The 15,065-nt window shown below is 45.1% G+C and overlaps 1 protein-coding gene across 1 annotated transcript in view; it reads left to right on the top strand.

Moving 5' to 3' along the window:
• Nucleotides 1-9,734: 9,734 nt before the first annotated feature.
• LOC142571632 (lachesin-like) overlaps nt 9,735-15,065 on the top strand; it is a 222,864-nt gene continuing 217,533 nt past the window's right edge. The window contains exon 1 of the mRNA XM_075680141.1: nt 9,735-10,403. Coding sequence (XP_075536256.1) covers nt 10,343-10,403 — 61 coding nt within the window. The 5' untranslated portion in view covers nt 9,735-10,342. The remainder of the gene's footprint in view (nt 10,404-15,065) is intronic.

The raw sequence follows: 15,065 nt of genomic DNA, 5'->3' as shown, positions 1-15,065 counted from the left end.
AAACAATAAAAAAATGCAGGAAAATATTATAAAGACGCGACGAGTTAAAATATACTACGCTAATAAGGAAGGTTAGATTAGTCTGAGATAGCTAAAATAAAACGTTTTAGTTGTGTTTGAAATTTGAGACATTTCTGCGGTTTAAGGAAAATGGTAGTGTGTTCTAAGTGATGAGGCTGCAAATTGCACTAACTGTTTGCCGCAGTTGGCTCAAACATAGGCTAAAATAAATTCCATACTCCCCGGAAGCCTTGTATTGTTAGCATTAGGAAGATATGTTCTTGGGATGGTGTTTACTCGAACATTGCCGTTTAATATCTTATGCATATAACACAAATCTCTTTGAGAACGGTGGTCGCGGGATCAAATTCCGTACCGCATTTCAATAAGGGCGAAATGCAAACATGCTCGTATCCCGTGCTTTGGGGGCACGTTAAAGATCCCCTGGTGGTGAAAATTATTCCAGAGTCCCCCATTACGACGTACCCCATAATCAAATCGTGGTTTTACCATGTAAAACCCCAGAATTCCATTAAATTAAATAGGGTACTGACACACTTCCAATAACAAAACGGAACTTAATATTCTGTTTGTTTTTACGGCTTCTAACAGGATAGATGGCGAAGAAGGCGATTTATAGTGATACGGATAAGGCGGAGCAATTGGCGTGGCCACATTTTTAGTAGTCACTGACAACGCCGTCACTATGAACGTCAAACTTCCCCCTTTGGGTCTGTTGAAAGCAAGGTGTCAATGGACTTGTCTACAACGTTCTCTTTCTGCGCATCATGAAGCGGTTTTCGTTCCCTGCCGGCGTAGCTGCATTTGAAAAGTCGCGGCACGTAATAAATGAATAAGTGAAAAGAACAGATAAGATAACCGTTTACTGATGCTGTGACGGTGGTGGTTACACCTAAAGGCGGAATTAGCCTAGCGATCGAGGTTGGATATTATTGCCAGTTAAGAAATATAGATAGTCTACTTGACCTCACAGTCCTGACTACTAGTTTCCGACATATGCAGGGCGTAGTTATAAGATAGATAGATAGATAGATAGATAGATAGATAGATAGATAGATAGATAGATAGATAGATAGATAGATAGATAGATAGATAGATAGAAAGATAGATAGATAGATAGATAGATAGATAGATAGATAGATAGATAGATAGATAGATAGATAGATAGATAGATAGATAGATAGATAGATAGATAGATAGATAGATAGATAGATAGATAGATAGATAGATATACGGACGGACGGATGGATGGACGGATGGGTGGGTAATTAATTAATTAACCAGACAGACAACTTCAAAACTTGGTAGCGGCACAGATTACTCTCTGGGTATCTTCACTATCATTAAGAAAGAAATCATATTGATGTATAACGGGATACACATCCATCGACGGCGATAGCTGTCGCCTTCTGAATGAAGTAGAAATTTCTGCTTTTCTTTGTACATATTATTGCTTGATTGGCAACTGTAATGCTCTGTAGTGACATGTATTAAAATAAGGTGCTTGAGCTGAAGCTACGGGCCAAGCTCCGTTACTTGAGACTGCACCCTAGACTATGCTCTAGTCAATGCTTGAGACTGTGCTCGATACTGAGCAGACGACGCTCTGACGTGGAGGGACACGTGGCGCATGAATACGTAGTATTCGCGCGATTGCGTTTTTGACTGACTGGCACCGATTGTAAATTCCGTAATAACCACACATTTCTTAATCAAACTATAGATATCAACTTACCCCAATGAACCCTGAGAAATGGGTTGTTTTCTACCTACATTTGGACAGTGGCAGTTTTGTTAATAGTTGTACAAAATTTTGGGGCCATGATCTCGTATAACACAGCTGCAAAATGTCACAAAAGCACGTCTGCCATTTCTGAACGCAATCGGATAGTGTGATCGTCCAAGACACAGCAGTCTATAACAAACACAGTAAGAGAAACATAGAAGACGCAGGGTTACGTTCGCGCTGCGAAATAAGCATTGGATTTTACGTCCCAAAGCTATAATATGGCTATGAGGGGGGCGCAAATTGGTTTATCCAGATTACTTTAACCACCTGCACCACACGTAGGTCTTTGCATTCAGACCCTGTCGAAGTGTGGTCGTTGCAGCTGCAATTCGACCCACCGACCTCTCGCTCATTACCGCAGCGTCATAGCCAGTGAGCCAACGATAAGGCTGCCGTGTGATCAAAGCAAAAAACTACAACAGGTATCCCTTCTAGGAACCGTACTTCTGGGGACGTTTCTGGCAACAAAACTCCCGCACTGCAAGTATAGGCAGTGGAAAGGGAATGTTAGGTGCCCTGGGTCGAACGAGATCTTGTGCACACATGTACTGGTCATTTTTATTTACTTGTAAACGAAGAGGTGATTGGCTACAAGATTAGGGCCCTACTAAGGTCCAATATTTGACCATTTCATCATCCCTAGCATTTATTCTCTCTGGCGCTTTGCATGCAATGTTAGATCTTCTGAAACGCACAAGGCTTGTCTGAAAAGTATCCGAACATGCTCACAGAAAAATAGAAACGTTATCGGCTGTTTTAGTCGTCCCAATTCCTTTCAAAGTAGTTCCCTCCTGCTTCCGCACACCGAGCCTCAAGCTTTTTTCCCTTCTCATAACAGACTTGGATCCCCTTTTGGAGCGGTACTGTTAGGGCAGCCGTCGCGTTGCACTTGATGTACTCTCGATTTTGAAAGTGCGTTCATTTCAGGTGTCTTCCAATTTTTGTGCACAGCCAGAAGCCCCGCGGTCCGGCGACTATGGAACGTGGCAAACCACCGAAATACTGAGTCGAAGCTAAAAAAAAGGACGGAATCATTTTAGCCGCACCAACACGGGCGCTACCCTGATGCAGTTGCCAGGTCTTCCAACTCCAGTGTAAATATCCTTGGCTAAATTTTGCTGGCACCCGATGCGTACTCAAATCGTATTTAAAAACTCAGTCGTAGCATCTTTGTCGATATTCCAAGCTGTTAAATTTTCTGGCAGTAAACCTGCGATCTCTCTTTATCGCGGTTCACACTTCGTAAAGAATGGTTTCGTTATTGCTTGTTGAAGGCGTCCCATTGCTCGGCTCACTCTCCACAAAGGACATATTTAGCGCCAGCAGATGAGGACAGAAGGAAGACGTTGACAACTCAACGCACTCCACATATGTTTTTTCCCCTCTGGAAGTGGCCGTACCCCATTTAAATCTGCTTCATGACCACAAAGGCATTTACAAGCGCTGTTCGGATCTACAGAATTGCTTTTGTTTGGCTGTCGCCAGGCTTTGTACACAAATTTAGGCAGTATAACTTGTTTAATGCCCTACGTCCCTTCTGCTCACTCAAAATCGCGCCGACACGGGACGGCAATACTCAACCCAACTGCTACGACACAACAGTGCAGCAACTAAAGTACACTTCCACACGCAATCAAAAGTTACCACATACCCTCCTCCCATGTCGCACAGTGCTTCCCACACATGTCCCTTATTTCTATATAAAATAAATACGGTATGGTAACTTTCATACGTGCCTGTGTAATTACAGTTTGTTACAAAGAGAAAGCTGAAAATTGTTGCTACGCGAAATCACCATAAAAGAATTGAGACACTTTTTGAAAATATAAATTAAGAAAGAGAAAGAAAGGTACGAGTCTGCGTAGGAACGCATAATTAAATACGTGCATCGTGCGCGCACCCACGCACGCACGCACCCACGCGCGCACGCACGTACACACGCACGTGCCGATGTCGCGCAGTGCCGGCGACACATCGCGATTTCGAAAAGGTCACGCTTAAGAGGAAGTTTTAGCTCGGGCCCAACTCCGACGCGGCCTATTCAAATGTATGTAAAACGCAAAAATGCTTTCCTGAAATAACCCCTGGACTGAGTTTAATGAAATTTGTTGCATTTGAGAGAGAAAGTTAAACTCTAGGGACTGCTGGAAACGGAATTTCGATTTAGAGCCTGAATTTTGTTCAAAAAATTTTAAGGTATTCGCAAGTTAAAGAAAGAATAGATGCACGACGTTTATCAAATAATAGCTCTGCATCAAGAAAAGATATCGCGGTTCTGTAAGCGGCGTCCATTAGATCATTCAAAGTGGACAAGTTCGATATGACAATTCACATATTACGTGAATTTGTTACCTTGTGTACAAGGGTTCTGCAAAAGCTGTATTTCCATATTACTGAATTTCTTTAGATTCATGTGCAACACGCCAATTTTGTACGCTTTAGATGTACTATTAGATGCAATTCACAGAATTGTGGAGTAATTTTTCCTTGCTCAGTTACCAGAGTTGTAAACCTGATAGTCTCATTCTCTGAAAATTTTTGTTTTTCGTCAATTTTTTTTATAAAATATTGACGACCTAAATTGAAAATTGAAAACTATCAGTGACTAGATCTTCTGTTTATTTTTAAACCTCGTCATATTTGGTGCATGCAGTGGTTGCCGAGAACAATGAATTCTCCTTTTACATGTACTTAAATAGGAGCACACGAGCTAAAGCTTCCTCTTAAAGAAGAAGCACGACAGTGCCCAAAGATTTCGGGATGGTCGTGCCTAAAGAGGCACAGCGACAGTGCCGAAGATTTTGAAAATATTACCTGAAGCCACTAGAAGTCGCTGCGCGCGTTGAAAACGAAGCAAAAGCCACAGCGCAGACATTGGAACCTTCACTGCGTAACACAAGGTGACACAACGAAGCTTTTTCTTCAGCATACTCTTTGTGAGGAAAAGCACGCTTTAAAGGAAACGATAAATTTGTTGCAGTCACTGTTGCGTTCGCAGAAACAGCGTACTTGACGGTTAACTAGCAGCAGGAACACAGGAATAATGCATCATTCTTATGTTAAACACACTGAATGTTTCAGCGATAGCAGTAAGCAGTGGTAATAGAAAAGTTAGGGTTTCTTTTATGGGAGCGGTGTAAGCTCTATGAATGTAAACTTCAAAAGAGATCGACATTTGCTTCCCTCCGGATGAGAAGGCAGCTTAATTAAACATTTTGATACATCAGACATTTGTTATAATATGCACTTTTAACATTTGTTCGCACATTTCAGGAAGATATTTCACACCTTCATCACGCTTCGCTCCAGCGCCAGCAAATCTCGCCGTTGCTTACAGGGGCGCTCTATTCAAGCATAGACACTAACTACGTTGTCAGTCCCGTCGCTCAGCGGGCTTAACGGCGACATTTACTTTCACGTCCTATATTACTAGCCACCTCATCTGGCTTGGCACATGGTTTTTTGTCTCTTGGGTAACCCTTCGGCGCGCATGAATTTCCGGGTTGAACCTACGTTGCGTGTCCGTGCTCAATATCAAAAGAATAAAAGACTACAGGCACACTGGGCAAGACGAGTTTATGTCCGCTAACCTCCCTTAAATATGAAGCTGAGAGAGAAAAAAAAGAGAGTGAAAGAGGGATGTTAGCCAGTGTGACTGCTGGCAGGCTACCCTGTGCTCGGGAAGGGTAAAAGGAATAAAACGTGAAAGAAGAAACAAATAAAAAAAGTAAAGCGCCTGCAACGTCGCCTACCACGTAAAATATAAAGGGGGGAGGGGGGTGCTCCCGTGCCCTGGGAATTCCTCCTCTCCTTCTCTGATTTTGCCGTTCTGCCGTCAGGGCCCTTCTTCAAGCGTGATAGTTTGCCGCCGCGCCAGCCGCCCTCTCGCCCGCTCTCCTCTTACGGGCCGTTCTCTCTCCCTTTTAATGAGCGCTCTGTCGCACGCTAATTAAAGCCCCTGAATAACGGCCGACCTCCGACACAGGCGTGGAGCGAACCTGCTTTAGCCCGCGACGCTCGGCAGCCCCTTCCCCCCTCCTGCCGCCCTCCGCTTTCATTTCGCTCACTTCGACGACGGCGCTCGCTTCGATCACGCCGCAGCACAGGCACCGTACATCGAGCCCACGGCGTCAGGAGCGTGAGGCTGGCTGTCGTGGCGGGGCCGCCTGGCAGATTTCGTTCGCCTTGTCACTGAAGGGGCTCTTTAGCAAATTCGTCGCTGTTTACGTCGACAGGCGTTTGCACCGTACTTGAAGCTGCAACTGTACGACTGTTCTCGTACGAGGCGCGAGCTTGCAATAATGCTTTAATTTCGTTTCACATTCCTTCCGAGTGGCAACGTCGCTATATTGCCCGATACACTAATGCTTGTTACGAAAGGTTTGAAATGGCCTGAATTTGAAGTGCATGAATGGAGCCCTTGAAGGAAACCTTATAGTTCTGAGCCATTGCAATAGCAAGCGTTGCGAAATGGTCCCTACTGTTTGTTGAGCATGAGGTACCGTGCAGTAAAATAAGCGCAATTGGGCCTTAATATATTGGTAGCGGAATGCGCGATATCCTTTAGATAAGCTACGAAGATACCATCAAGACAATATGGGTTGGGTAGTTTCTGTTGGGCAACGCGATGTGACATAAACACAACATACGTGAGAGTGAGCTCTAGAGGAACTGTAAAAAAAAGAACCAAGCAGTAGGGCAGTTTTGCGTTATAGGTTGGCCATGTAATGCACATTATTTCCTTTCTTTATCTTGAATAGGAACGCTGAGAGGTCAGCAAACCGCGAGAGTCTATGACCTCATGGATTAGAACGGGGCGAGGGGGGGGGGGGGCATGACAGAATAAAATAATCGCAGAACTCGTAACTACAGGCATAGGCAACGAATTCGAAAGCGCTACAGCGAAAAAAATGAACCAGGACAAAGCAGTAGCTACTTAATCTTCAGATGTCCCACTTTCAAGTTCCTTTCATCTTGTTCCAGCGCTGCGGCATGAAGGGGAAAGCCCGGAAGAAAAACGAAGTAAAGAAAACGCGAGGTGTAGAGGTAGGGAGGAAAAACCATCAAGCCACCGTACCTTCGCTTCTTCGATTTTTTCTTCTGTCTTGCTTTTTTACCTGACGGGAGTCAACAGGTGTGCCAGCCAGGTGCGGTCGAGAATCGGCGAGAGATGAAAAAGAAAGAAAGAAAGTCCACCAAGGGGAAAACAAAAAGAGTGAACGGGAAAACGAGAGAAACGTGAGGTGAGGGAGCAAGGAGAACGGAAACCGATGGACCCTGGAGTGAAGAGTCTCGAAAAACACTTTGGAGAATCTCCGGCGCCAAGGTGTCCTTAGCATAGCAATTTTCCGCGACGCGACTTCCGCGGTTTCGTTTGTTCTTCTTTGCAGGCTTCTGCGAGTGCAGGCAGTTGCATTCTAAAGCGATTTTGTTTTTTACTGTACGGATGAGAATATGCGGTAAGGAGTATTAAGTGTGGTGTGGTAGACGAATAAAAAAGTACTGCTTTGGAGCTATCCCTTCAGGAACTGCAAGAGTACCCTAGATACAATGGGCATCACACGATGTGCTTGATACTCATTCTTTCGCTTAAGGAGAAATTTATTGAAAATGAACAAGAAATATTTATTCACGATATAAAGGTGACGTCTACTCCTCAAATAATAGCAATAATAAAAAAATCAAGATAATTAGAAATGACGCAGGTTTTAAAAACCTAGAGCAGCGTTGGCTAAAGGAAGTAAATAAAGTTCGCATATAGTCCTTGACGCAGCGTATATAGACAAAAGGCGAGAAGAAGTTGTGTTATCAGCTGTATTTCAATTCAAATAAAACGAAAAGAAAAAGAGGCAATATACAATTTTCTATATGTCACTCAATGAAGGAGCACGCACACCAATTCTTAAAAAGCAAAGTGTTCCTTGCCATAAGCCCCAAGGTCAGTGTGTTTTTGTTCGTAGGAGAGTGAGAGTATTAACAATTTCGGGAGCGAAAGCCTCGCTGTAATTCTTGGTCCGTTGTACTAGCAGAAGTTAACTAAGGGCATATAGCAGCTAAGAATATGTTGCGGCAATTCTGAGCGTACTCCGGGAATTTCTGGAGGATGTTTGAATTAAAGCTTCCGAGACAACTTTCGGAAACGATATGCAGGAAGAAAAAAAGTCTACTCACTGTTTGATGCGATCGAGGTGCAATGACAAAAAACCGTTGTAATTATGGTGATGAGGGTTGGATAAAGGTGTCTTCATAGAATCCAATTTGATTCTATGAATCTGGAGAAAGCTGGGAAAACTGCAATGCGACCGGAGCAACACCTGGAGACGTCTGGACAATGTCCAGAGGAAAGTCTCTCGGCTGTCGTGATTACTACCGGTCCCAGCACCTAAATTCGACTCGTATGAGATGATGCGTTCAGCGTAAGAAATAATGTTGCCAAGTGAATTGGCTCTCCATCATCCATCATCACAGTACGTCTACAAAGGAGCGCACTGTATAATGAGTATACCTGCTCCTTTTTCAAATAGGCCTCTGGTAATGAATTGCTCTTGCTCAATTCTGTTTGGGTTCATAGGATTTAGTCCAAAACAAACAGATTCTCAAGGAGTTTAGCCTTTCCGCCCTTTTAGCAATGAACGACGAAATAGCTAGGGCTGAATCTTCGAGGTGACGCGCCACGAATCTTTCTTTTTTTACCCGCGGCGCCATTCTTGGCGAAATCGCAGGGGGTGGGGGCGCAAAAAGCACTGTAATATGATTCATCAAACTTGCGGGCAACGACATTTGCTGGCAACTTGTTCCATTGGTGTATGTTCCTTAGAAGAAAAGGAATACTTGCAAATCTGCATTGATGCCACATTTAGAAGGAACCAGCTTGAAGAACACACTCTGGAGACGCTTTAATATCATCGTCTAAACGGCCAGCAAGGCAAGAGGCTAGACCACACCTAGAAACAAGGCGGCTATATGCTTTGCTACCATGGAGGATACTGGGCTATGAGGTCGTCGTGCACACGAGACGTCGATGAGCGTCAGAAGGAAAGCACAGAGTTAGGCTGTATGAAAAAGTGTTTTCATCCACCGAGAAGTGCGTCACTTGTGCGCTGCTTAAGACATAGGGAGTGGCTGATGTGTCTCGAAATGGTAGCAAGAGGGACATGCATCGAAGCAGCAACCAATAAATGAAACCGATCAATACGCGAAAAAACTCTAGAATTATTAACTGAGGGGAAAATTTTGATACAACCCAATTTGGAGCGTTAAACGCCAAGATTACAGCAAGCTGTTCTTTGTTAAGAGAAGTGTTGTTACACTTATAGCGCCAGTGCACTGCAGGAAGGGAGTCTTTCCAACATCTCCACCTGATCACCTTGAGAAGTTTCTTTACAATAAGGACATAAGGACATGACTTCGCCCTGTTCTCCTCGCGCAAAATTAAGCAACTACTTCTTTGAGCACGTGAAATTTGCATGGGCGTCTGTTAATATATCGGCGGAGAAAAAGAAAGAAAGGAAGAAAAACAAGGATCGCGCCCCAACAGACACATTCTACACAACGCTGTTATCCGGAGGACATCAACTACTACAGAAAGAAAAAGCTGTTAGCACATTCAGGCGCAGACACAGTGTCTCTTCCACGCTGAAGTGCCTCAGTCCGGAGACAAAAGGGCGGGTAGAAAATACAGGAAGTAAGGAAGCACGGGGGAACGAGTAGGGAACAGAGCACGAAAAGGCGAGGGAAAGGTGGGGGCGGATGAAAGGCACGCGCGGTTTGGCGTAGCGGCAGCGGCGGCGCTCCGATCGCAGAGCCGCGCGCGAACGCGCGCGCGCGCCGCCGAGTCCTCAGTTTGGGGCGCCGCCCCCCTCTCCCGAAGCGGGATAAAAAGGGACCCGGCGGTCCCGATACCAGTAGCGGAGTGCACCGGCTGCCCCCAAGCGGAGCGCGGAGACGTCGCCCCGGCGCGCGCCCGCCAGACAGACCCGTCAACATGTGAGAGCCGCGGCGGGTGTCCCACCCCCCACCTCACGCCCGGTGTCTCTGCGTGTGTAGTGAGTGAGTGTGCGTGCGCGCTCTCGAACTCGATACTTGGAGGCTAGAAGAGGAGACAGGTCGCCCCGGCGGAGGACGTATCTACGTGTCTGTCGCGACTTTTTGAGACCGGCGAGAAGATCCCGCGTTGTCACTGTGCCCGCGCATTCTCTGTACTTTTCCTGCTTCTTTCGCGTAGCTCTCCCGTGGACAAGCGCTTCTACGGTATCGACTTCTCCCGTCTTCTGTGTCTGCTTAGTTTTCATCTGTTTCCTGCCAGCTCAATCGAGCCGTTGCGATACTGTGCCAAGGGCGAAGAGAAGAAAATCGGCTGTGAGGCTCCTTTCTTCTTTTCCCGGTCTAGTTGGACCGCTTTGGTGACGGACGCTGTCTCTTTGAAGCCAGCGTGAGACTTCGAGGGTGATTGTGCACTCTTTACTGACGCCTGGACGGTCGGCCGAAGGTGTCGTGTTGAAAGACGAGGGAGAAGGAAGGACTTGGTCCAACATGACAGGGATGAGACTTCAAGCGACGCTCACGGTCTTGCTTGTGCTGCTGGTCCCTTCCGGTACGTGCGAACCATTTTCTTTTGCGTTTGGTCGCGTTACTTTTGTCGCAGACCCAAGGAAACAGGGTGGCCCAACGGCCTGATTTGCCTGACGGGTCCATCCGTTTGTTCGAGAAATTCTATCGCAGAAAAAAAGAAGTGACATAACGAAACAGAAGGTGCTAGGTTCTGTGCTAAGGGATCAGAGGCTGCGAGGATGAGGTATCAAGTTTGCGAATTAAAAAGAAGGTCAAGTTTCACCTAACACTTGACTGTTGTAAAGGCCAGACGGGGGGAGGGGCGGCGTTGTGTTGGTGAAACGAGGAGGTACGACAGAAGGAACAGGACTTGACAGTGGTCATTTTGCCTTTACCGTATCCTGACCTCTCTCAGACCTTTGTCGCGCACGAAACCTGTAGCATCGAAGAGCGAGCGAGCGACGCAGTGAAAAGTATCTCTCGTAGCGAAGAACTGAAGACATAGCAGAAATCTGGGAGGCAAGTTTTCCGCCAGACCAAAACTGAAGCTGGTTCAATGTGCAGTACAATGCAGTACAATGTGCAAAAGTATACAGCACGCAGTCGTGGTCAGACGTAAACTGATGTAGTTCAGGCAGCGTTGAGCCGGCTCAGAACATCGTCTAGCTTAAACACTAGTTCAGTTACACTCTAGTTTCGGAATACCTGTTTCGATTGCCAATAAAGTTTCTCTCTCTCTCTTTCTCTCTCTCTTTCTGATCTTCTGAGTCGCGAAAACATTTGTGGTCAATATTTTTTTGTATTATCAATGCTTAACTGCCATCTTGCACATTGTAGCCTGTGAAGACACATGTCAGTTTGTGCTAACCGCAGTATAAGGAAAAAACTAGAATATTCCTCTCGTTGGAGGAGAAGGAAAGCGATGGTTGATGTTGCGATGAATTATGACAGTGCCTTTCGAAGTTTCCAGTGTACTACAATCTAGACGACGCGAGCGCCAAGGGGTATGCTTGTGGACGCAGAACAAGGAGCGTTCGGGCTTATTTGCTTATGAACGGGGACAGCGTAGAGTTTTTTTATTTAGTGATATAAACTATACAGAGAACGTAATTAGTGCATAAGCAAGCATTAACCTAACGTTTGGGCCAGGCTCAAGGGCATCCATTTAATTTGTTGTTGGACGATTCGTTCTTACACCATAGAAGCAGACTGGTGAACACCATCTGTTAAAAGTTTGCATGTTCTCTTTGACAGAAAACGTTTGCTGTGCACGTTGCTCCAAAAAAAGAAACAGTAAAAAACACAGAAAGACTCATTAGACAACCGCTAGATCGATAAGAATGAAGCGTGTGTTATTCTAGTGCAAAGCGAAAATATTGCAAAACTTTGGTAATTGCTTGGAACGTTCATTTTTGTGTGCTATCGAAGGTTTTGAAAGAAATCGGAAATAAAGAATTCGATATCATGTATAAGAAAACCAACACCGAGCAACGTTAATATATTAGAAAAATGGACGTTTACAATTTACCAATAATTTTAGTATCAGTTGAAAAATAAAACTTGCTTTTCACGCAAACTGTGAATTGAATGGTGCGTTTTGCCCCCTTTGAACGCTGTCTCCATAGCTGTTTAAAAATATTTTCATAGCTGTTACGTTGCATATATATAAATTAATAAATAATCATGGTTAAAATTTTTATTCTTTTGATTTTCAAATATCTTTTTGAAGTAATTGAACTCTAGAGAAAAAGAGGCATGAATAGAACGGTCACTTCATTTAGACTTATTGTTTTAAATGCCACAAGCTTCATTGAAACTAAATGAACGCCCACCTAAGCAGATAATTTCGACTCTTTATGTGCAATTAGATAGGAAGAATGAGAGCAATAGCTTTCTTTAAACAAATAATTAAGAAAACCTGCAGGTTCTTTAGGAGTCTCCTAAATTAGTTATCCCCCTATTGTCCTTCACCTTTATTGCACTAGACATTGACTGAACATGTCATTTATAGACACTCGGCATGGTGATGAACTACTTCTTGTTCATGAACTATCTATGGGGCATTTATGTACGCTGTATATGATTTACCGATGGGGCCTTCACACTATTACCCTAAAGTTGCGTCACTTTCCCACAATGCTCGCTGACACGGTGGGTGTGCAAGCCTTCTTCAAAGTACGGTCTTGGCCGACGTGTCGCAACATTAAATATAATCTTAATAACCTAGTCGGCATGCTGACTTTGACACATATTTCGGAGAACATAAAACGACATTCGTCAGCATCAAGTTTAGGTGAGCACTGCACGAGCTAACAAGCTGTTACGCCTTTTGTAAATGCTTTCAGAACGTTGCGCAGTCGGGGAAAAAGAAAAAAAGAAAACAATGACTACACCATAAAAGACCGCAGACAGCAATTATCTGTCTAAAAAATCCGGGGTAAAAAAGGGAATGACATTTTCCGAGCTTTTAAATGTTGCGAAAGTGGTGTCAGCGCAAAAGAAGGAAACTTGAAACGTGCATTGCGCCACACGTTGGTTCCACCGGTACTAAAAGTTCTGGCATCGTAAAACGCGCTCCTGTTGGAAGCTTCGAAAGTGTAGGCGTGCGCTGACACTCGAAAAAAAGAAAGAAGAAAAACGTTTGAAATAGTGTCTAATTTATTTTCGTTTAGAGATTAGGAAGATGAACGAAAGAAGTGCTTCTTACGAGTCATTTCTACTTCATCGTTCAGGCTACATTTAGCCGGGCACAGATCATTGTTTTCACCTCGGGTATTGGTGGGACCTGTGATACCGTTGCAGACTGCACAACGAGAATTATAGGTGGACTCTAGGCTTTCATTTAGCGTCATGCCGATGCTGTATGAATATTTTGTCGGTGATGCTACGGTAGGGTTCGTGTGTAATTGAAGAAGAAACAAAGGAACAGAGCGACCCACAAACTACTGTGAAGTACTTGAAAGAAAGTGATATTGCTTACAATCTTGCGAAGTTCCAGAACGTAGGAACCCGCGACACTTCTCACTAACGCTACTAGGTCATTACCTTCCGAAGCCCCTAAAGAAAATTTAAGTCATTGGAATGGACCTCTATAACTTAGAAATAACGTACTAAGCGTGCAAATGTTAAAATATATTTTGGAGAGCGTAGTCTTAAAACGACTGCGTGGCACCCGCGGCACTCAATTCATCGCGCGTAATAGTGCAACGCAATCTTTTGAATCTTATCTAATCTTTCAATGCGCTCGTGTACATTCTCCCCTTTCACGCACTGCAATGTGGCCTGCATCGGCAGACACAGAGCCGAAAGCGTAAGCGGCGTTCACGTTAACCTGATGCAGTCGGGTCAAGTCGGCTTGCCGGGCCATAATCCGGTCGTCGGGTTCGTGTTAACGCTAGGCGGTCCCGCCAAGCGAGCGTCGGGGTGAGTTCTATTAACCATCCTGCAAGTGTGTGTGCGTGTGAGTGTGTGTGCAAAGAAGCGGGTCGGTGGGTTGACTAGGCTATCCCATTTCTCAAAATGTGTGTAAAAGCAGTGCGGCCGGAGTCGCCTGAAGTTCTGACTCAGCCAACTATAGAGTTGAATACGTGTAAATGAAGCTGTACCGACGTGCTTTATTCGATACAAGATGAAAAATGATTCATGCACATTTAAAAGCGCGCAAGAACGGCCTGGGGCCAATTTCGAAAGTCTTATTTCACGAAATCGTATTCCACCGATTGTAGGAAGAGAGGGGGGAGGCTTTAGATTTGGGGGAAAGGAAAAGGGGGCGGGGGGAAATGTGCCGTGAAGTTAACTGTCTCTCAGTGGGGACACCTCTACCACACTGCACTGGGCAAGCGGAGATAAAGGTGAGAGTGCTAGGCAGTACGGAGCTAGAGCGGTTCGTTGAGGTGGCAGTCGTCAACGAAGGTGAGCAGGGTGCGGGATGTATATATATATTGATGGTGGCCAACTGCAAGAACGCCCTTGTGCTGTGCCTCGTGGGTTCGTGCCCCACCTGCGGCCAGTTTTTTTATCGACTTTCATTTTCGGTAATTTTTCAGCTCACTAATTCCATAAATAAATACACACAATTTCCCCTATGCTGTCCTTGGAGAGTAGATCTATAAGGAAATGCAGGAAGGCTTGCAGAGGACGATTCCACTTGTCCAGCTTGTGTTGGAGAAATCAGATGAAGGGTTAGTTTGTCGGTTTGCTCTAGAAAACAGGCAGTTAACACTGAAGGTATCCGACATTGTCGCCGCCAGAGTTTCCGTATAGCAAGTTGAAATGAAGAAGCAAGAAAAAAATAAAATAAAACATAGTAGTCAAGTTGTAGCACGCGCACGCCGTGCAGCAGGCGGCATGTTCACAGTTCTTGAGGCGAACCCGCTGCGTTGAAAAATAGGTACGTAAAAAAAAATAAAGAACGTTTGCGAAATACACGTGCATGTGTCACGCGGGGAATAATGGCTGGTGGGGCGGACACAGGCGCGCGACAAACCATCTCCTGCTTAAGAGAGAGCAGCCGTGAAAGCCGAATCGTCAGTGAGCCAGCTTTCATATATACGGTCCGAAAGTGCCCGCAGAGAACCCCCGCTTTGACGTGCGGGCTGCCCCGACTAGTTGTCACTTTGGGAGCAAGGAAGTCTTGGACGTCCTGCATAATTAACGCCTTTGCGCTCCCTGTCGCCAGAGAGAGCTAGGCGCTCGGGCGCCTGCC

Source organism: Dermacentor variabilis, chromosome 2, assembly GCF_050947875.1.
Source record: "Dermacentor variabilis isolate Ectoservices chromosome 2, ASM5094787v1, whole genome shotgun sequence".
Taxonomy (NCBI): Eukaryota; Metazoa; Arthropoda; class Arachnida; order Ixodida; family Ixodidae; genus Dermacentor; species Dermacentor variabilis.
Note: the sequence above shows the minus strand (reverse complement) of the source record. Positions and strands in the feature narration are given on the sequence as shown.